The sequence below is a fragment of the Bos javanicus genome, chromosome X, assembly GCF_032452875.1.
Source record: "Bos javanicus breed banteng chromosome X, ARS-OSU_banteng_1.0, whole genome shotgun sequence".
NCBI classification, from domain to species: Eukaryota; Metazoa; Chordata; class Mammalia; order Artiodactyla; family Bovidae; genus Bos; species Bos javanicus.
This window is the reverse complement of record NC_083897.1, coordinates 97,331,715-97,353,920: the sequence shown is the minus strand read 5'-3', so window position 1 is coordinate 97,353,920 and position 22,206 is coordinate 97,331,715. Positions and strand designations below refer to the sequence as shown.

Below are 22,206 nucleotides of genomic sequence, written 5' to 3'. Positions count from 1 at the left end.
AGGTTCATATACAATATTGCTCTTTACAGCATCGGACCTTGCTTTTATCACCAGTCACATCCACACCTGGGTGTTGTTTTTGCTTTGGCTCCATCCCTTCATTCTTTCTGGAGTTATTTCTCCACTGATCTCCAGTAGCATATTGGGCACCTACCGACCTGGGGAGTTCCTCTTTCAGTATCCTATCATTTTGCCTTTTCATACTGTTCATGGGGTTCTCAAGGCAAGAATACTAAAGTGGTTTGCCATTCCCTTCTCCAGTGGACCACATTCTGTCAGACCTCTCCACCATGACCCACCCGTCTTGGGTGGCCCCCACATGCCATGGCTTAGTTTCATTGAGTTAGACGAGGCTGTGGTCTGTGTGATTACATTGACTAGTTTTCTGTGATTATTCTTTGTGTGTCTGCCCTCTAATGCCTTTTCCCTTAACAAAATGCAATTTCATTCCTCACGTCTTTACTGAAAACACACATCCTACTTTTCTTAAGCAACCATGAACTGTCCTTTGTATTAGCATTCAGTAGATTAGTGAATGTAAATACCAATGATAATTTCTAAAAACTTCTACTTTCTTATAGAGAATATCTCAAGGTGACACCAAACATTATTCATTAATAGTCCAAAATCTCTTTAGTTTCTCTGTAAGAGGAAGTTAGTGTTCAGTAATTAATATTTTAGAATCTTATTTTATTTAGAAATGACCTAGCTATTCAATAAACCTCCATCACTTAGTTTAGCACAAACCTAGAAATTAAAGTTACCCAAATCTGGAAAGACTATTTTAGACATATATTCCTAAAGTATATTTTATTCTTAATAGAATTTATCTAAAAGCTCCTATCTCATGTACATTTTCTTTCCTTAAAAGTTTCCTCACTCAAGTTTATTTCCTTGCTGACAAACTTGTAAGAGATATAACTTATATTAGAGGGTGGTTCCGGTTCCAGCGTGGGGCGTTCTCGTTGCTGGTGGTCAGTTGTCGCGGTTGGTGGGTAGTAACTGAGCCAAGATGCTACGGAATCTTCTGGCTCTCCGTCAGATTGCTAAGAGGACCATAAGTACTTCTTCACGCAGGCAGTTTGAAAATAAGGTTCCAGAGAAACAAAAGCTGTTTCAGGAGGATAATGGAATTCCAGTGCATCTGAAGGGTGGGATAGCTGATGCCCTCCTGTATAGAGCCACCATGATTCTTACAGTTGGTGGAACGGCATATGCCATGTATGAACTGGCTGTGGCTTCATTTCCCAAGAAGCAGGATTGACTTGAGTTTATCCTCCCAGCAATCAGTTGGGTCAATTCCATTCAGCTCTCTGTGGACCAGTAATCTGATACGTAACTGAGTTCTTTGGGGATCAATATTTATTGACTTGTATTAGCTGCCACCAATAAAGCAGTCTTTACCACGAAAAAAAAAAAAAAGAGATATAACTTATATTAAACCTAGACACAATGAAAATGCTATGTTTAATATTAATGACTCAGACATGTCTACATTAATTAGATGAACAAACAAATATTAATACCAAGTATTTAATACTGAATATGTCCCAGTTCATGTGAACCTGAGATACATTTAGGTTAATTTCTCTTGTATTTAGAACTGTTTGATTTGTAAGCACTTACTTTTCTTTAAAAAAGAAAATTCACTGGAGGTAAGGGCTTCCCTCGTGGCTCAGACGGTAAAGTGTCTGCCTGCAATGCGGGAGACCTGGGTTCAATCCCTGGGTCGGGAAGATCCCCTGGAGAAGGAAATGACAATCCACTCTAGCACTCTTGCCTGGAAAATCCCATGGATGGAGGAGCCTGATAGGCTACAGTCCATGGGGTCGCAAAGAGTTGGACACAACTGAGCGACTTCACTTCACTTTTCTTTAGGCCAATTAGATTAGAGCTCATTCACAAATTAACCTCAGCAATATTAGCCAAAGACAAAGACACATGCTGAGACATACACATATCCAGACAGACACAATGTGAGATCTAGCTTCATTTTTTAAACGTAGTCATGAATCAGATATCATAACATAAAACTCACTAATTGTAAATACAAATTGGAATAAAAAAATTTTAAAAGGTTTCATTCTCTTTTCCCCCACTCAATTTTAGGAAGTAGAGATGGTCTAGATAACTTGTCCAGAGAGCTCTGGTCTAGAGGCATAGGGAGGGGAAATCAATTTATCTTAGTAGGAGTTATTCCCTTTGGGCAAGAATTCTAAAGAGATTTCTTTTTCTTGAAACTTTCTGTACTGTTTGGGAATTAAACTGGTTGGGGGCTGGTTAACCTTAAACTGGCATTATGCACTTAACTTGGTGCAAATGAAGATTCATAATTTTCATAGATATCTCCTTTTCTTTCCTTTTAATGGTTTTGAAAAGTTGGTTAGCCAATGTAACAAGGGTGTTTTGTGTGTAACTCAGACCAACCTGGACTGTCTTTTTGACTAGAGTAGACAAATTCTCACTTAAGCCTTCTTGAAAGGCTGCTGCTGCTAAGTCACTTCAGTCGTGTCCGACTCTGTGCGACCCCATAGACAGCAGCCCACCAGGCTCCCTCGTCCCTGGGATTCTCTAGGCAAGAACACTGGAGTGGGTTGCCATTTCCTTCTCCAACGGATGAAAGTGAAAAGTGAAGTGAAGTCGCTCAGTCGTGTCTGACTCTTAGCGACCCCATGGACTGCAGCCTACCAGGCTCCTCCGCCATGGGATTTTCCAGGCAAGAGTACTGGAGTGGGGTGCCATTGCCTTCTCCTCTTGAAAGGCAGAGTTAAGCAAAGGATCATTTTGGTAGTTAGAGAATGATTCAGGTGTCAAGTCCAAATATTGCTTAAAAGTTTCTTTCCCAATCTCCCATAATAGTCTGGATTGATTCATTCAGTCTTCACTAGCATTGTTGAACCTTTGTCCACTTTATGATTTTTGGAGAAAGCTCTGGGATAGGTTTAAGCAATTTCTAAGTTAATTCGTTCAGTACAAGCCTCTGGACTATGTAACCAAAATTCCATTGAGGGTAATTTCCATCCTGCTTTCTCTATACATTCCCTTGCTTTGCTTTCAGAAACTAACAGCTGTATTAGTTGATATGGATCTGAAAACCTGGGATCGTAAGTTCAGATGGTTAATTCAAAATTTTCAGCAAATCCCAATGCATTCTGAGTTGGACTGGGAAATTTCTTAGCCAAGGCTGTAAGTTCTGTCTGCATCCTGGATGTATAGGAAAGCAACAAGAACAATTCGTTTCTCCCTGTAATAGATTTCTCCTTAAGGGAGCCATAATCATTTCTGATTTTTTGATCTTCCTTTTCTGGGAAAAGGAAAGCAGCAGGAGGGAGAAGAGTTGGAAGAGAAAAACTGTCTGATCCAGGCAGTTCAAACAGAAGAGGATATATGGGAAGAGCAGAGGGAGAGGCAGAGTCAGTGCTAGCAGCCTTTTTTAGTTCTGATTATAGCTTCAAGCAATTTCTTGTTTTTGTTGTTGTCATTTTTGTTGCTCAGTCCCTCAGTCGTGTGCAACTCTTTACGACCTAATGGACTGCAGCACTTCAGACTTCCCTACCCTTCACTATCTCCTAGAGTTTGATCAAACTCATATTCATCGAATTGATGATGCCATCTAACTATCTAATCTTCTGTTGTCTCCTCCTCCTCCTGCCTTGAATCTTTCCCAGCATCAGAGTTTTGTCCAATGAGTCAACTCTTAGCATCAGGTGGTCAAAGTATTCGAGCTTCAGCTTCAGCATCAGTCCTTCCAGTGAATATTCAAGGTTAATTTCCTTTAGAATTGACTGGTTTAATCTCAATGCTGCCCAAGGGACTCTCAAGAGTCTTCTCCAGCACCACCGTTTGAAAGCATCAATTCTTTGGTGCTCAAGCTTCTTTATGGTCCACCTCTCTATCTCATACATGATCAATGGAAAAACCATAGCTTTCACCATAGGAGCTTTTTTGGCAAAGAGATGTCTCTGCTTTTCAATACACTGTCTAGATTTGTCATTGCTTTTCTTCCAAGGAGCAAGCATCTTTTAATTTTATGGCTGCAGTCCTTACCCACAGTAATTTTGGAGACCAAGAAAATCGTTTGTCACTGTTGCCATTTTCCCCCATCAATTTGCCATGCTAGTGATGGGACTGGATACCATGATCTTAGTTTCTTGAATGTTGAGTTTTAAGCTAGCTTTTTCACTCTCTTCTTTCACCTTCATCAATAGGCTTTTTAGTTCCTCTGCACTTTCTGCCATTAGGGTGGTATCATCTGCATATCTGAGGTTACTGATATTTCTCCTAGAAATCTTGATTCCAGCTTGAACTTTATCAAGCCAGGAAATTTTCATGATGTACTCTGCATGTAAGTTAAATAAGGAGTGTGAAAATATACAGCCTTGATGTACTCCTTTCCCAATTTTGAACCAGTCCAATTCTCATGCTTTTTCAATGATCCAACAGATATTTGCAATTTGATCTCTGGTTCCTCTGCCTTTTCTAATTGCAGCTTGCTTATCTGGAAGTTCTCAGTACATGTACTATTGAAGCCTAGCTTGAAGTGTTTTGAGCATTATCTTGCTAGCATGTGAAATGAGTGCAATTGCATAATAGTTTGAACATTCTTAGGCATTGCCCTTCTTTGAGACTGGAATGAAAGCTGACCTTTTACAGTCCTGTGGCCACTGCTGAGTTTTCCACATTTGCTGACATACTGAGTGCAGCACTTTAATAGCATCATCTTTTAGGATTTGAAATAACTCAGTTGGAATTCCATCACTTCCACTAATTTGTTCATAGTAATGCTTCCTAAGGCCTACTTGACTTCACACTCCAGGATGTATGGCTGTAGGTGACTGACCATTCCATCATGGTCATCCAGGTCATTAAGACCTTTTTTATATAGTTCTTGTGTGTATTCTTGCCACTTTTTCTTAATATCTTCTGCTTCTGTTAGGTACATACTGTTGCTGTGTTTTATTGTGCCCATTTTCTCAAGAAATGTTCCCTTGGTATTTCTAATTTTCTTGAGGAGATCTCCAGTCTTTTCCATCTTGTTGTTTTCCTCTATTTATTTGCATTGACCACTTAGGAAGACTTTCTTATCTCTTCTTTCTATTCTTTGTAACTCTGCATTCAGATGGATATATCTTTCCTTTTCTCCTTTGCCTTTCGTTTCTTGTCTTTTCTCAGTTATTTGTAAGGCCTCCTCAGACAACCATTTTGCCTTTCCACATTTCTTTTTCTTGGGGATGGTTTTGGTCACTGCCTCCTGTACAATGTTGTACAACTCTGTCCATAGTTCTTCTGGCATTCTATCAGATCTAATCCCTTAAACCTATTTGTCACTTTCACTGTATAATTGTAAGGGATTTGATTTAGGTCATACCTGAATGGCCTACTAGTTTTCTCTCTTTTCTTCAATTTAAGTCTGAATTTTATAATAAAGAATTCATGATCTGAGCCACTATCAGCTCCTGGTTTTGATGACTGTATAGAGCTTCTCCATCTCTGGCTTCAAATAATATAATCAATCTGATTTCAGCATTGACCATTTGGTGTCCACGTGTAGAGTTATCTCTTGTGTTGTTGGAAGAGGCTGTTTGCTATAACCAGTGTGATCTCTTGGCAAAATTCTGTTCACCTTTGCCCTGCTTCATTTTGTACTCCAAGGCCAAACTTGCCTGTTACTCAGGTATCTCTTGACTTCCTACTTTTGCATTCAAGTCCCCTATGATGAAACGGACATCTTTTTTGGTGTTAGTTCTAGAAGATTTTGTAGGTCTTCATATAACCTTTCAACTTCATTTTTCTTGGCATTAGTGATTGGGACATAGACTTGGATTTCTGTGATGTTGAATGGCTTGCCTTCAAAATGAACCAAGATCATTCTGTCATTTTTGAGATTGTATCCAAGTACTGTATTTTGGACTCTTGTTGTGTATGAGGGTTACTCCATTCCTACTAAAGGATTCTTGCCCACAGTAGTAGATATAGTGGCCATCTGAATTAAATTCACCAATTCCAATCTATTTTAGTTCATTGATTCCTAAAATGTTCACTCTTGCCTTCTCCTGTTTGACTACTTCCAGTTTACCTTGATTCATGGACCTAACATTCCAGGTTCCTATGCAATATTGTTCTTTACAGCATCTTTTTCTTTCTTCACAATTTCGTGAAGAGAAGATTCATTCTTACAGTAGATCTTAGCAACCTCAGCATATGAGCTTTTTTTCTTTCTTTAATTAAGAACTTTCACCTTTTCACTTTACTGTCTTTTCAGCATATCCAAATTGCCAGCACCACTATTTTTGTGCTTTAGAACCATTATTAAATAAAATGAGTTACTTGAACTCAAGCCCTGTGATACTGAAACAGTCAACCTGATAACAAGATAGACTACTAAGTGATTTATGGGTGGGGTATGCTGGACAAAGAGATGATTCACCTCAGGCAGGATGGAATGGGATGGCACCAGATTTCATAACTCTACTCAGAATGGTGCATAATTTAAAACTTATGAATTGCTTATGTCTGGAGTTTTCCATTTAATGTCTTTGAACAATCATTAAATGAAAATGTGCATCATGAACCCAAATGAAGAAGATACTGGGTCAATACAATATTGTAAAGTAACCTCCAATTAAAATAAATAAATTTATATTAAAAAAATAAAAAGCAGAGACATTACTTTGCCAAAAAAAAGATACTGTACATAGGCTTTCTTCTATAAAATTTGGATTACATTATATGTAGTCCAAATCCTTTCTTTTCTCTTTTAGCATTATATTGTGAGCATTTTCCACATCTTAAAATTTTCAAGACTGTAATTTTTATTGGCAAATCGTATTTAATTAATTGTGATAACTATTTTCAGTCAGCATTTCAGTGTATCTTTTTTGCTATCAGTGTTATTTTTTAAGCTTACTAGATGTACTTAAAATTCATTTCCAACTAATTCTCTATAAACTTTATCCAAACCTCTGGTGACACTTCTTTTTTCAGATGATAAATATCAGAATCTTAGAAAAAGGAGATGGTAATAGAAACAGAAAGAGTTGAGAGAAAAGGGAAATAATGATAGGAAATAACCACTAGGGCTGCTTTGAGAGTTGTTATTAACTATTTGTGGCCTTGAATGAATGTGTAATGATAATGGCAATATTTGTAATAATGGAATTTTTAAAATAACTTTATTTGTTCTCTTAAAAAATACATTTTTGGCATCCTCAAAAAGTAATATATCTGTTGTCAATGTCTTAACACTAAGAAAAAGCCTATTTGTAGTATTTCTTTGTTACTTGTTATCAATCCTCTCTACTCTCATTCCCTATCTTCCTGAAGCCATGGGAATAAAGAAGAGTTTTCCTGCAGAGGAATACAACTTGCTGTGGATTGGTTCCTAGATAAAGGCCATAAAGATATTACTGTATTTGTGCCTGCATGGAGAAAGGAGCAATCCCGCCCTGATGCACCAATTACAGGTACTAATTCAATTAAGACATTTCTTCTCATCCAGAAGCAAAGCTGGCAAGATAGTTTGGGGAGAGCCCAATGCTCCTAAATTAGATAAGTACTTTTCTAAATCTATTAAGTACACTTAAAATGTTTTTTTATTAAGTGTATTTTAAAGCAGATTTTTCCTGATCCAAATAATCTGTTGTGCTGTGGCACAGAGCAGTTAAATAGAGACTTCAATTTCAAGCAAAAAATAAAGCACACAGTTGAAAAAAAGAGTGTTTGTTTCTATTTGACCATAAGCTTCAGACAAAAAGGGGGACGAATTTGGTTACGAATATGACTGAGTTTTCCAAAATACTAAAGAAACCACCATAGACAATGGATCTCATCCTGTAGCAGATAAGTTTCTGTGGGATTTGCAAATTAGGGGTTAGAATAGAAAAAGAGAAAAGTACCACGGCATTCAAAGCTAATTTATCCATGAAGCACAATAGACCGAGTGCCTAGGGTTCATAATATATACTTTTAGGATCCCATGTAAGTGGTTTAATTTTGTTAGCTTTTTAACATCAGAGGGGAATACCAACATAGTTGTAAAGTATAAACCTAACATTTCTTTGTGGAAGAAAAGACCCATGAAGGCAAAAGTGCCTAAAGTTCACAAAAGTTATGATGTGGCCCTATTGGCAGGAGGATCACTACATTCATTTATGAAAGTGAAAGTGAACGCGATTTCGTTCAGTTGTGTCTGACTCTTCGTGACCCCATGGACTGTAGCCTACCAGGCTCCTCCCTCCACGGGATTCTCCAGGCAAGAGTACTGGAGTGGGTTGCCATTTCCTTCTCCAGTGGATCTTCCTGACCCAGGGATCGAACCCCGGGCCTCCCGCATTCCAGGCAGATGCTTTAACCTCTGAGCCACCAAAGCTAGCTCTTAACAGCATTTGAGAACATCAATACCCCAATTCTCTGAGTATCACGTCTTGCCTTATATACAAAATGAGAAGGTTCAGTGTCATGGGGTTGTCTGCCAACTGCTGAACAGGCTTCCAGCCTCAGTCTGACAGTGGATCCTGCTGCTAAGCTGCTGCTAAGTCACTTCAGTCGTGTCCGACTCTGTGCGACCCCATAGACGGCAGCCCACCAGGCTCCGCCGTCCCTGGGATTCTCCAGGCAAGAACACTGGAGTGGGTTGCCATTTCCTTCTCCAATGCATGAAAGTGAAAAGTGAAACTGAAGTCGCTCAGTCGTGTCCCACTCTCAACGACCCCATGGGCTGCCGCCCACCAGGCTCCTCCGTCCATGGGACTTTCCAGGCAAGAGTACTGGAGTGGGTTGCCATTGCCTTCTCTGAGAGTGGATCCTGGCCCTACTCAAACTTCTTTCTTCATTAATAAAGAGGCTAAAAGGAAAGGGGGTCAGTACTCATATGCTACCACTTTATATTTTTCCTTAGTCGTGGCTTTCCTTCAGGCAGAAGGCAAAAATGTTAGTCCCTAAGAAAGATATATTATTCTCCTCCTGGCAGACACATCCTCATCATACTTCCCTGGTTTCTTCATCAACCAAAACCTGGCGCTGCAGCCAAAGGGCAAAATAAGCCTCAAAAATGTTAGGATATCACTATTATTTCTTACTGTTCATGCTAGTTTTAAAAAATTTAGATGTCATTTAATCTATCTCCTTTGTTTTATCAGAAAGAAAACTGGAGTGGAAAGGGGAAAGCAACTTGGCTAAAATCACAGTCCAAAATGGTGCCATAGCCAGGAATAGTAGCCGCATTCTCTCTAAGAGCAAATAATATATTAAGCTAGTATCAACTTTTATATGTTTTAATATGGGAATAATGCTTTTAATTTCCAAAGATGATTTCTATTCTGTGACATATAATCCATATTTCAACAGATCAAGATATCCTACGTAAACTGGAGAAGGAAAAGATTCTTGTCTTTACACCATCCCGAAGGGTCCAGGGCAGGAGAGTTGTTTGCTATGATGACCGGTTCATAGTCAAACTGGCTTTTGATTCTGATGGCATCATTGTATCCAATGATAACTACCGAGACCTTCAAGTCGAAAAGCCAGAATGGAAGAAGTTTATAGAGGAGCGCTTGCTGATGTATTCTTTTGTGAATGACAAGTACGTTTCTTTCCTATAGGTTCTGAATAGCCTAAATCCAAATTACCACTAAGGACAGATTTAATTTCATTTCAATAAACATTTACTGAACACTTACTGTATATTGTGCATTATGCTGGTCACCATGGGAATAAAAGGCTGAATAAATAACAAAACTCACCCTTAAGAAGCTCAAAGTGTACTTAGAGAAGAGATTCCCACAATTTGTTGGGATAAACTCTATGGTTAGAACTTTTTTTAAATTGCTTTGTCTATGTGAAATGATATGAAAAAGTCTCACAGAGGAAATAACATTTGAGATGAAGTTTACAGACCGAGGAAAGAGGGCTTCTGGGCTTTATAGGTAAAGAGAACATCATGAATAAAGCTATAAAGATGTGAAAATGGGTTGCACATTGGGGGAACCGGCAGACATGTCAGTGTGGTTGGAACTTATAATCCACAGAAGAATGATGTATGGGAAAAATCATTCCTTTCTTGTGTTCAAGTGGAAAGAGAGGGAAGAACTGCAGACTTAGCAAAAGATAAATTTGAGGCAGAAAGGGCTATTAGAAGGCTATAACAATAGTATAAGCAACATGTAATGAAGGCCTGAACTCCTTAGAAGGGATAGTTTACCTCTTGCTTGCTTGCTTTCAGATTTATGCCTCCAGATGATCCTTTAGGACGTCATGGGCCAAGCCTTGAAAACTTCTTAAGAAAGAGACCCGTTGTTCCTGAACACAAGAAGCAACCATGTCCTTATGGTGAGTACCTATATGCAAAACTGAAGAAGTCTGTGAATACTTTTCTCTTCAAGCTTTCCCTTTCAAAGGGAAAATCCTGGCTTGTCCACTCTCTGTGAGTTAAAGTCTGTGTCTTCATATATTTTCAATTAGACATTTAAAGAACCATCCTAGAAATTTCCTGAGAAACAGGTAACTAGAATTGAAGGAAAGAATAATTGTCACTAGTTAAAATGATTCATGTGTTCTAACTGTCTCTGTCCTGAGTAGTGTTGTTGGGGGCAGGGAAGTGCAGAAACTTACTTGATCTGTGGAAGAAGAAAGGCCAATGACAAACTGCATTTGGCCCCAAGAAGGATGTGTCTTTCAGGCAGGTGACTGCACCCTCTGTCAATATTACCCTTTTCTTCCAATCTGCACTTTCCAGTTTGCTTCCAAACTTTATCTTCATTTCCTATTTTAAATATAGTTTTCTACACCCATGGCTGATTCATGTCAATGTATGGCAAAAACCACTACAATATTGTGAAGTAATTAGCCTGCAATTAAAATAAATAAATTAATTTAAAATAAAATAAATAAATATATATAGTTTTCTAGAGTGCTTTCATGATCTTATGCAAGTCCCTGTGACACAAAGTTTATGAGCCTAACAGTAAGACATATGCTGCCTGGTCTGAGGCAAATTTGAATGTTCACTGTTTTTGAATAATCATTTATTTATAAGATATCTAGGTGTTTGTTCTCAACTATCATTTATTCATATCATAGAATATTTCATGTTTACTATCTTCATTTAATCCTCACAATGACCTTATAATAAAGACATTATTATGAACCTTGTTTACAGAATAGGAAAATGAGGCACAGAAATTAAAAATCACTTACCAAGGTCACATGGCTAGTAAGTGGCATAGCTGGAATTAAAGCTCAGATCTGACCAGCCTCCAGGCCAATGCTCTTTGCACTGAACCACTCTGCCTGCTACTGCTCTACACTGCCTCAGCATGCACGTTATGCCTAGACAAAGTTGTGAATTTCAGGAAAATGAAGACTGTTCAATGACAACTCTTACCTTTCCCACTGGAGTTTCCTCCCTAGGTTTCCACTTCTTTCCTCTCCACTCACAGTGTGTGATGCCACTATGGTGTTGTCTGTCTCCCGTCTTTAAGAACAGTTAGTTTTATATCTTAAACCCCAAAAGTAAAACTCTAACCTGAGTGACCAGATTGTTAAAACAGCCTCTGGCACAGAGAGTTGCACCACTGTGAGAGAGAGTCTTACCCCAGGGCATTATTTTTCAGGCAAAAAATGCACCTACGGCCACAAGTGCAAATACTACCATCCGGAGCGGGCCAACCAACCGCAGCGTTCGGTGGCTGATGAGCTCCGCATCAGTGCCAAACTGTCCACAGTAAAAACCATGAGTGAAGGCACCCTGGCCAAGTGTGGCACAGGGCTGTCTAGTGCCAAAGGTGACATAACCTCAGAAGTCAAACGCGTGACCCCCAAGCGTCAATCGGATCCCAGCATCCGGTCCGTGGCTGTGGAGCCTGAGGAATGGCTGTCCATTGCCCGTAAGCCTGAGGCCAGCTCTGTCCCCTCACTTGTGACTGCTTTAAGTGTCCCCACAATCCCACCCCCCAAAAGCCATGCAGTGGGTGCCCTCAACACCCGTTCAGCCAGCAGCCCAGTGCCAGGATCCTCTCATTTCTCCCACCAGAAGTCCTCATTGGAGCACATGACCAGCATGCAGTACCCACCCATCCTGGTTACCAATAGCCATGGGACCCCTATTAGCTATGCTGAGCAATACCCAAAGTTTGAGCCCTTAGGGGACCACAGCTACTATTCAGTGTTAGGCGACTTCTCCAAACTGAACATCAACAGCATGCATAATCGAGAGTACTACATGGCTGAAGCAGACCGGGGGTTGTATGCCCGGAATCCCAACCTCTGTCCTGACAATCGTATGAGCCATACCAGGAATGACAACTATTCCTCTTACAACAACCTGTACTTGGCTGTAGCTGATACTCATCCTGAAGGCAGTCTGAAGCTGCATCGCTCAGCATCTCAGAACCATCTTCAGCCTTTTCCTCATGGTTACCATGAAGCCTTAACGCGAGTGCAGAGCTATGGCCCAGAAGACTCTAAGCAAGGCCCCCACAAGCAATCAGTCTCCCACTTAGTTCTGCATGCCCAGCACCCAACAAATGGAGCACGCTCCAGCTGTCCTGGAGACTATCCCATGCCTCCCAATATCCATCCTGGGGCAACCCCCCAGCCAGGACGTGCCCTGGTGATGACTCGGATGGACAGCATTTCTGATTCTCGCCTATATGAGAACAATCCCATGAGGCAAAGACGTCCTCCTCTGTGTCGGGAACAGCATGCCAGCTGGGACCCACTGCCCTGTGCAACTGACTCCTATGGCTACCACTCCTATCCCTTGAGTAACAGCCTCATGCAACCATGCTATGAGCCAGTCATGGTACGGAGTGTGCCTGAAAAGATGGAGCAGCTTTGGATGAATCCTTGGGTTGGAATGTGCAATGATTCCAGGGAGCAAATGATCCCAGAGCACCAGTATCAGACCTACAAGAACCTCTGCAATATTTTCCCTTCAAACATTGTTCTTGCAGTGATGGAGAAGAATCCCCACACAGCAGATGCCCAGCAACTAGCAGCCTTGATTGTTTCTAAGCTTAGGGCTGCACATTGACATGACATAGGACTTATTTCTTTATATAAATATGAATACCAATAATGCACTAATACTATGATAATAGTAACTAATAATTTTGTGTTACACTTTACAAGTTACAGACTGTCATTGAAGTGCATAACAACCCTGTGAGGAAAGTCTTACTAATGTCTTGTTTTCTAGACAAGGAAACTGAAGCTCAGTGAGTTTAAAAGTAACTTGCTGAAGTCACACTGCTAGCAAGTGACCAAGTCAAGACTCACACCCAAGTCCTCTGACTCCAAGTCCTATACCCTTTTGCATTGCACCATGCAGGTAATGGAGGACAAAACCCAGGGGAAAGGCCTAAATGCAAGAGGCCCCAAGGGACTCCATTACCAACTGTTTTCTTAGTCACACATTCTATATTATGAAGTAACAATGACATATCTAATTTAGAGAGCAAGAGTATCAGGATCAATCCATTTAGGATTTTTAATAAGAATATTTAAATCTATTTAAAAGTAAAGACATACTTTATTGCATGGATATCTGACCATTCAATACCTTTATTAACTGAGATATAGGGTCACATTGAAGTTTCTAGAGCTATATTTCAAACCTATTGTTAGCAATTATATTGCATGTATGACTGTATGTATTTAGTTTGAGATGTGTGTATAACCTTTTGTATAGTGGTGATAAAAAAAAAAAAAAAAACGGACTTTGCACAGTCTTTAGTCTACAGCTGTATAGATCACAAGTCTGACTTGATGATTTTACATCATATTTCATAGTTTCAACTAGTTTTGAAAGTGAAACTATATCCCGATATTTGAATATTGCTTTCTTAGGCACCAGAGCAAACTGGCTCTATTTCCTTTGCACTTTTTACTTGTCAACATATATTGAGAGTTCTTCACTTTTAAGTCTCTTCACCTTAGTAAATTAGGGATCAGATTGAAGCCTTCTTCTGCAGAAGAGGTGATGGATAGTTCCAAGTTGATACTCTCAAGTTCCAAGCATAGTAGTTGCGTGTGCTAGACAAGCACAGAAGAGTTGGACCAGGACCAAGGGATTTACTACCAGAATTTCCTTCCCTTAATCCCAGGAGATTAAATGACAAACACAACAAGCTGCATTCAAGGGGGGTCCAATGGATGCTCTTTGGACTTCCGACCTATGCAGTATTCAATATCACAGGATGAAATGTATTGAAGGTCAGTGCACCATCATGTAATCCACTTTCTCCTGCCATCTAACCTTTGGGCAATAAGGTCGATCATTGGTGGAGCAGAACTTCTTTAGGAAACAAAATCAGGGGATTTTCTAGGTGGAAAAGCTTCCAAAAGGGGATACTGCATCTTTGCTAATAGCTGGCTCAGTTACATACTTCAAATGCATGCAGAGGGTGCACTTGACCTTAGGTAATTCTTAAATGGATTACTAAGGAAGGCAGGACTTTGGGTTGACAGCACTATATGGGCAACTTGTATCTTGCTCAGGGTGGGAACCTTTGTAGCTAAATGCCTCTAGAAGAGGCGTTTATTGTTTTTGTTTTTTTAAACAGCTGCACTAAATAAACCCCTTTTTAAATCCATTGTATATTGCAACATTTTGAACCATGACCAGCTCACTATTTCTTGAGCTGGAACTTGCTAATTTCTATGGTAGTTTTTTTCATGAAAGTTGAGAAGGCCTGGTCTTGGCCTTTTGTTTCTTCATGAGAAGGTGTGACACTGCCTATAAATGTTTCTTACTGTGAAACACTCCGAATGTGAGCCTGTAGTCAGGGTTATTTCTGGTGGTTTGATAACGGCTTGCATGCTGCTTTCTGGCTTTCTGTCTCTGTCCTGGTTGATCAAACTTCCTCTCGGTGTTTCTCTTCATTTTACCACAGTTCACATTCATCTCCTACCCTTTGATCTTTCTATCTCCCAGCGTTCTGAGGAGTAAAAGTATTTTCTGCCAGGTAGGTCCATAGAGTGGAGAAGGCAATGGCAACCCACTCCAGTACTCTTGCCTGGAAAATCCCATGGATGGAGGAGCCTAGAAGGCTGCAGTCCTTGGGTTCACTAAGAGTCAGACACGACTGAATGACTTCAGTTTCACTTTTCACTTTCATGCATTGGAGAAGGAAATGGCAACCCATTCCAGTGTTCTTGCCTAGAGAATCCCAGGGACGGGGGAGCCTGGTGGGCTGCTGTCTATGGGGTTGCACAGAGTTGAACACGACTGAAGCGACTTAGCAGCAGCAGCAGGTCCATGGAGAGTGAAGTGCTTCCTGTTTCACACAAACACCATTTCATACCTTCAACTTCTTGGACCTTCTAAATGTGTCCCATGTCTAAGTCAGGGTATGTGACAATCTTAGATGACTCTACTGCCTTCGTGCCAGTTAGTTCACCTTCCTACAAAAACCATCAATGGTACCCCAGTATCCACTAGCTGCACACTGTACAGAGAAACACAAGATTAATCTTCTCAGATACAGTTCATCTGGAACATGTTTATGTTCAGCACTCAAAAAAAAATTGTAAGCTCCTCCCAATACAGGAAATATTTTTTAAGGCAGCATATGTATTTATTTCCTAAAACCAATTGTCATTCTTCTCATAAAATGTGTATGAATCAAAGCAGCTAGGAGCAATGCCTCAAATAACCAGAAATGACCTTCTGTTGATACAAATTGTATCTCTTTTTCTCCTGACTGTATAGAAACAAATGTACAAAATTCATCTTAAACTAGGTTTGGTACTGATTTTTCATTATGATGTTTGTGGCACTGTGTGTCACAAGGGAGTAGCCCAGGATCATGAGGGAGCTTTTATTTACAAAGGGCAGTAGTTTATAGACAAAGACAATTTTTCAAGGCCTCTTGATTACTATGTGCAACAGATATTGTGCAGTTTCAAGCACTATATGGCATAAGTTTCTCTTTAGCCTATTAAGTTTCATATGTCCTTGAAAAAGATTTTGTGTACAAAATTGTTAGTTGTTCTTCTGTAAGAACCTATAAATGGAGCTGTACAACTAAGAATGCATAAATTGAGCTTGTTTATATTGAGGTCTGCACACTTGACTGTTCCATTTTGTCTGCAATTATAAAACAGCAAATACAAAGAAACATTGAAACCCCTTTGGCTTCCTTGATAATGAGATCAAGCTTCCATCCTGGGGCTAAGTGTGTGTTCTTCAGGATACTTACCTCCACGTACTAAGTAGGGGTTACTGCACAGTGTTTTGTGTGGTTTTCAAGAAGTATATTTTGCAAGAGGTGCTTTGTAATTTTAATTCTTTCACTGAGTTTCTGAACTCATAGCAAGTCTGTGCTTGTTCAGGCCTTAGATTTTGTAGATTTTGTGATTTATTTTTCTTTTTGTGATTTTGTTGTTTTACTGTTATTTTTATTTCAACCTGAAGAAGTGTGACTCTGGAGTGGTATAGTCAATCCAGGGCACCATTTCTGTAAGATGGCTCAAAGGAAAAGGAGCCTTTTCAAAGGTAACATACAGCCATTGCATGCTCTCTTAAGGTGCAAGAAATGGAAGGGGGGATGACACATGCCTTATGGAAATGGTATACAAAACTTTTCTTCTAAGTAATGAAATGTGGATATATATATATATATATATATAAAAACACTCTCTCCTAGTTTCCAGGAGAATACTTCTAAATCCATTTTTTTCTATTTTAGAATAAATTATCTTTATACAGTTATTCAAACACATCCATTAACTCTTGGCACTGGGTTTTCTTCTTATATAGAAGAGCTCATTTTGAGAGGCACTCAGTTACTGTTTTATGTATGCTTTAAGTATGGGACTTTGTATAAACAACCTTTTTGAGCACCAACAATTTCAATACACTTCATTTAACTCTGGGAACCGGGTCTGGAACTGCACAGGGAAAGTAATGTCAAGTTGTCCAAAGAGCCCTGCTCAGGTGTCCTTCCAACCCTTCTCTACCTTCCCCTAGTTTCTCCTCAGGCTTAACACTGAGGTGTGCATAACCTGCAACTAAAATGGCACTACACTTATTTCTCATTGGAAATCAAATGAGTATATTTTGGGAACTTGCTTGTCTAAGTAGTTGATGCCAAAAGACTCACATATTCCATATCTATCATAGTGTAGCTAGCTATATACATAGGCAGATTGACTACTTTTAGTCCTGGTTTGCATATCATTGAGCTATAGAAGTTTGCTTTATCCATTTGTGGGATTAAATGATACTGTATAATGGCTGTAAGCTTTTATAAAATATCTTTGGGTTCTTTGTTTGACCCAAACATAATGTAAGTCTTAATGACAAAGTGCAAAAGCTAACCAGAGGTGAGTGAAAATATATCCTGTTCCCAGTTTTGTCTGCACCTGAAATGCATGTGCAATGTTTTGCAATATGTTCTCACTAGCATGAATGTGCTGACTACTTCATGAGGTTTTAATTTGTTTCACTTATAATCATGATGGAAAATGCTGTATCCTTAACAATGAACTGTAACTACATTTAATTACTGCATAAACTTTTTGTTTACTAACCACTAATGGCTCTGTTTCTTTACATATATCACTAACAAAAGCCATACCACATCTACAAATACACACTCAGCTCCTAAAAATTTAGATTTCTGTCCTTGGATTTGCATCTTGAGATAAACAATAAGAGGAGGGATCTCCCCAAATGAGTTCATCTGAATTTTGTCACAGTAAACATTGTTTTTGTTTAGTCGCTAAGTCATTTGTGAGCCCATGGACTGTAGCCTGCCACGCTCCTCTGTCCATGGGATTCTCCAGGCAACAATACTGGAGTGCGGTGCCATTTCCTTCTCCAGGGGATCTTCCCGACCCAGGGAGCGAACCTGCGTCTCCTGCATTTGCAAGCAGATTCTTTACCACTGAACCACTGGGGAAGCCCTCACAGTAAATATATGCCCTCTAATTTTTTTATACTAACACAGCTGTAAGTGCAAATCAATTGGCTTTTCCAACAGGGCTGGGCTGGTCCAGGCCTCCAACTGGTGGGTTAGAACCTGGTGGAGGGATAAGGGGTCAGGCTTATTTCTCTAAATGACCTACTGTTTCCCCGCTGAATAGTCTCAGGTCCACAGAGACATCATCTGCTGAGCCTTAGCCAGAATATCAGAGCTAGAAGCAGCCTAGAGAATCCTATAGTTCATAGAGAAGTCACGTGGGGACTGTGAGGAGTGCTCAGCTGCATGGACTCCATCAAGGTATAGGTATGAGAAATGAGGCACCAAGAACTGAAGAGATTTGATTGAGGCTGAACAGGGCCAAGAGTAGAACCCCAGGCCTCATTGCTCTCAAGCCAGTGAGCCCTTTATCACAGTGGCATCTGCTCTTCCATGAACCTGGCTTCAGAAATCTCAGGTTTCAGGAGGACTCCAACCAACAACGACCCTTGGTTCTTACTCTCCATGGACCTGAATTAGAAATGGGCTTCAGTAGCCTACTTCTCATCTTTAGGTCAGTCTTTGAGGGCTACGGAAGAGCACTTTTTCCTGGGTTATATGAAGACTTGAGTCCTGAGTTCAAGGCTACCAACCCTGGCATGAATCCACAGAAATCACACATACTAAGCTTTAAGATAAACTTCATATCTATGATCTTTTTGATCTTTACAAGCCCATGAGGCAAATATCCTCCTTTGACAAATGAAGAAACTGTGGCATGATTTGCTGAAGGCTGTTCTCATTAAGTGGTAGAGTGTGTTGTTCAGTCGCTCAGTCGTGTCCAACTCTGCAACCCCATGGACTGCAGCACGCCTGGTTTCCCTGTACTTCACTATCTCCCAGAGTTTGCTCAAATTCATGTCCATTGAGTCGGTGATGCCACCCAACCATCTCATCCTCTGTCACCACCTTCTCATCCAGCCCTCAATCATTCCTAGCATCAGGGTTTTTTCCAATGAGTTGGCTCTTCGCAACAGATGGCCAAAATATTGGAGCATCAGCATCAGTCCTTCCAAAGAATATTTGGGGTTGGCAGCAATTCTTCAGTGCTCAGCCTTCTTTATGGTCCAACTCTCACATTCATACATGACTACTTGAAAAACCATAACTTCGACTATATGGACCTTTGTCAGCAAAGTGATGTCTCTGCTTTTTAATTTGCTGTCTAGGTTCATCACAGCTCTTTTCTTCCAAGGCCTGGAACCTATATTTTTGGGTAGCTTCTTCCTCTACACCAGAGCAACTCAGACTTTAGTGTGCTTCAGAATTACCTGAAGGGCTTGTTAAACCAGATTGCTGGCCACTGTCAACCATTCTGATGTAGATCTGGAGTGAGGTTCAGTAATTTGTATGTCTAACAAGTACTAACACCAAAAAAAGATGTGCTTTTCATCACAGGGGATTTGAAAACAAAGTAGGAAGACAAGAGATACCTGGAGTAACAGGCAAGTTTGGCCTTGGAGCACAAAATGAAACAGGGCAAAGGCTAACAGAGTTTTGTCAAAAGAACACACTGGTCATAGCAAACACCCTCTTCCAACAACACAAGAGATGACTGTACACATGGACATCACCAGATGGTCAATACTGAAATCAGATTGGTTCTTTGCAGCTGAAGACGAAGAAGCTCTATACAGTCAGAAAAAAAACGAGACGTGGAGCCAACTATGGCTCAGATTATGAACTTCTTATTGCAAAATTCAGACATAAATTGAAGAAAGTACAGAAAACCAATAGACCATTCAGGTATGACCTAAATCAAATCCCTTATGATTATACAGTGGAAGTGACAAATAGATTCAAGGGATTAGAGAGTGCTTGAAGAACTATGGACAGAGGTTTGTAACATTGTATAGGAGGTAGTGACCAAAACCATCTCAAAGAAAGAGAAATGCAAGAAGGCAAAACGGTTGTCTGAGGAAGCCTTACAAATAACTGAGAAGAGACTCGAAAGGCAAAGGAGAAAGGGAAAGATAATCCAACTGAATGTAGAGTTCCAAAGAATAGCAAGGAGAGATAAGAAAGCCTTCTTAAATGAACAATGCAAAGAAATAGAGGAAAACAATAAAATGGGAAAGATTAGAGACTTCTTTAAGAAAACTGGAGACACCAAAGAAACATTTCATGCAAAGATGGCACAATAAAGGACAGAAATGGCAAAGACCTAACAGAAGCAGAATACATTAAGAAGAGGTGGCAAGAATACACATAAGAACTGTACAAAAAAAGATCTTAATGACCTGGATGACCTTGATGGTGTGGTCACTCACTAAGAGCTAGACATCCTGGAGTGTGAAGTCAAGTGGGCCTTAGGAAGCATTACTACAAAAAAAGCTAGTGGAGGTGATGGAATTCCAGATGAGCTATTTCAAACCCTAAAAGATGATGCTGTTAAAGTGCTGCACTCAGTATGTCAGCAAATGTGGAAAACTCAGCAGTGGCCACAGGACTGTAAAAGGTCAGCTTTCATTCCAGTTTCAAAGAAGGGCAATGAAAAAGAATGTTCAAACTACTGTACAACTGAGCTCATTTCACATCTAGCAAGGTAATGCTCAAAATCCTTCAAGCTAGGCTTCAACATTACATGAACTGAGAACTTCCAGATATACAAGCTGCATTTAGAAAAGGTAGATCAACCAGAGATCAAATTGCCAACATCTGTTGGATCATAGAAAAAGCAAGATAATTCTAGAAAAACATCTGCTTCATTGACTATACTAAAGCCTTTGACTGTGTGGATGACAACAAACTGTGGACAATTCTTAAAGAGATGGGAATACCAGACCACCTAACCTGTCTCCTGAGAAACCTTGATGCAGATCAAGAAGCAACCGTTAGAACTAGACATGGAACAACGAAATTGCTCCAAATTGGGAAAGAAGTACATCACGACTATCTATTGTCACCCTGCTTGTTTAACTTCTATGCAGAGTACATCATGCCAAATGCCAGGGTGGATGAATCAATCACAAGCTGGATTCATGACTGCCAGGAGGAATATCAACAACCTCAGATACGCAGATACTGCCTTAATGGCAGAAAGTGAGGAGGAAGTAAAGAGCTTCTTGATGAAAGAGGAGAGTGATAAAACTGGCTTAAAACTCAACATTCAAAAACCGGAGATCATGGCATCTGGTCCCATTACTTCATGGTAAATAGATGGGCAAACTATGGAAACAGTGACAGACTTTATTTTCTTGGGCTCCAAAATCACTGGGGACAATGAATGCAGCAAATAAGTTAAAAGACACTTGCTCCTTAGAAGAAAAGCTATGACAAACATAAACAGACTTTTAAAAAAGCAGAGACATCAACCTGCTGATAAAGGTATATAGTCAAAGCTATGATTTTTCCAGCCATTATATTTGGATACGAGTTGGACCATAAAGAAGGCTGAGCACCGAAGAATTGGTGATTTTGAACTGTGGTATTGGAGAAGACTCTTGAGAGTCCCTTGGACAGGAAAGAGATCAAACCAGACAATCATTAAAGAAATCAAACCTGAATATTCATTGGAAGGACTGATGCTGAAGCTGAAGCTCTAATACTTTGGCCACCTGATGCAAAGAGCCAACTCACTGGAAAAGATATTGGGAAAGATTGAAGGCAGAAGGGGCCAACAGAGGATGAGATGGTTGGATGGCATTACCAACCCAATGGACATGAGTTTGAGCAAACTCTGGGAGATATGGAAGCCTGGTGTGCAGCAGTCCATGGGTCACAGAGTCAGACACAACTTAGTAACTAAACAACAATTACCCAGGTGGTACTGATATTATCAGAAACTCAGATCTACACCAAACTGTTAACCTGTGTCCTTGGGCAAACCCCTACCCTTTTTCTCTGAATTAATGTCTCAATGTATTAAATTGGGGGACTAGATTTTCAAACTTTTTTTTAGCATCAAAGCCCATTTTGAAAAAATAGAAAATTTATATATGATATCAATACATACACAATAAAAATCCAGGGTGCTTTACAGAAGCACTGGAGAGGAACCAAGGGTTTGCAGCATCATCTTCCCACAGAGCAGATGCTGAAGCTGTGTCCCAGAATATATATTTGCAAATCCCTTGACAAGATGTGGCCTAGATGCTCCTTGAGGGCTCTCTTCTGACATTTTTAGCTGCCAAGACTTAGCATTTCGCAAGAGAGGGAAGAATTGGAGGGAAACTTACCCGTGCGTTAACCTGTGCAGACTGTTCTGCCCGTGCCTGATGGTTGGGTCCACACGGCACAGGAA

At 40.1% G+C, this 22,206-nt stretch overlaps 2 protein-coding genes across 3 annotated transcripts in view; both read left to right on the top strand.

Moving 5' to 3' along the window:
• Positions 1-17,534, top strand: part of ZC3H12B (zinc finger CCCH-type containing 12B) — a 257,381-nt gene extending 239,847 nt beyond the window's left edge. For both annotated transcript variants that reach the window (XM_061410305.1, XM_061410306.1), the window contains exons 4-7: positions 7,324-7,463; positions 9,346-9,580; positions 10,220-10,326; positions 11,610-17,534. In XM_061410305.1, the coding sequence (XP_061266289.1) occupies positions 7,324-7,463; positions 9,346-9,580; positions 10,220-10,326; positions 11,610-13,030 (1,903 nt within the window). In that variant the 3' untranslated portion in view covers positions 13,031-17,534. The remainder of the gene's footprint in view (positions 1-7,323; positions 7,464-9,345; positions 9,581-10,219; positions 10,327-11,609) is intronic.
• LOC133243418 (cytochrome c oxidase subunit 7A2, mitochondrial) lies at positions 934-1,430 on the top strand. Its single transcript, XM_061410303.1, has one exon. The coding sequence runs from the start codon at positions 1,013-1,015 to the stop codon at positions 1,262-1,264; it is 252 nt and encodes an 83-aa protein (XP_061266287.1). The 5' UTR covers positions 934-1,012; the 3' UTR covers positions 1,265-1,430.
• Positions 17,535-22,206: the final 4,672 nt, after the last annotated feature.

Coding starts and splice junctions, on each gene's coding strand:
- LOC133243418 (XM_061410303.1), top strand. CDS start 1,013: ATGCTACGGAATCTTCTGGCTCTCCGTCAGATTGCTAAGAGGACCATA.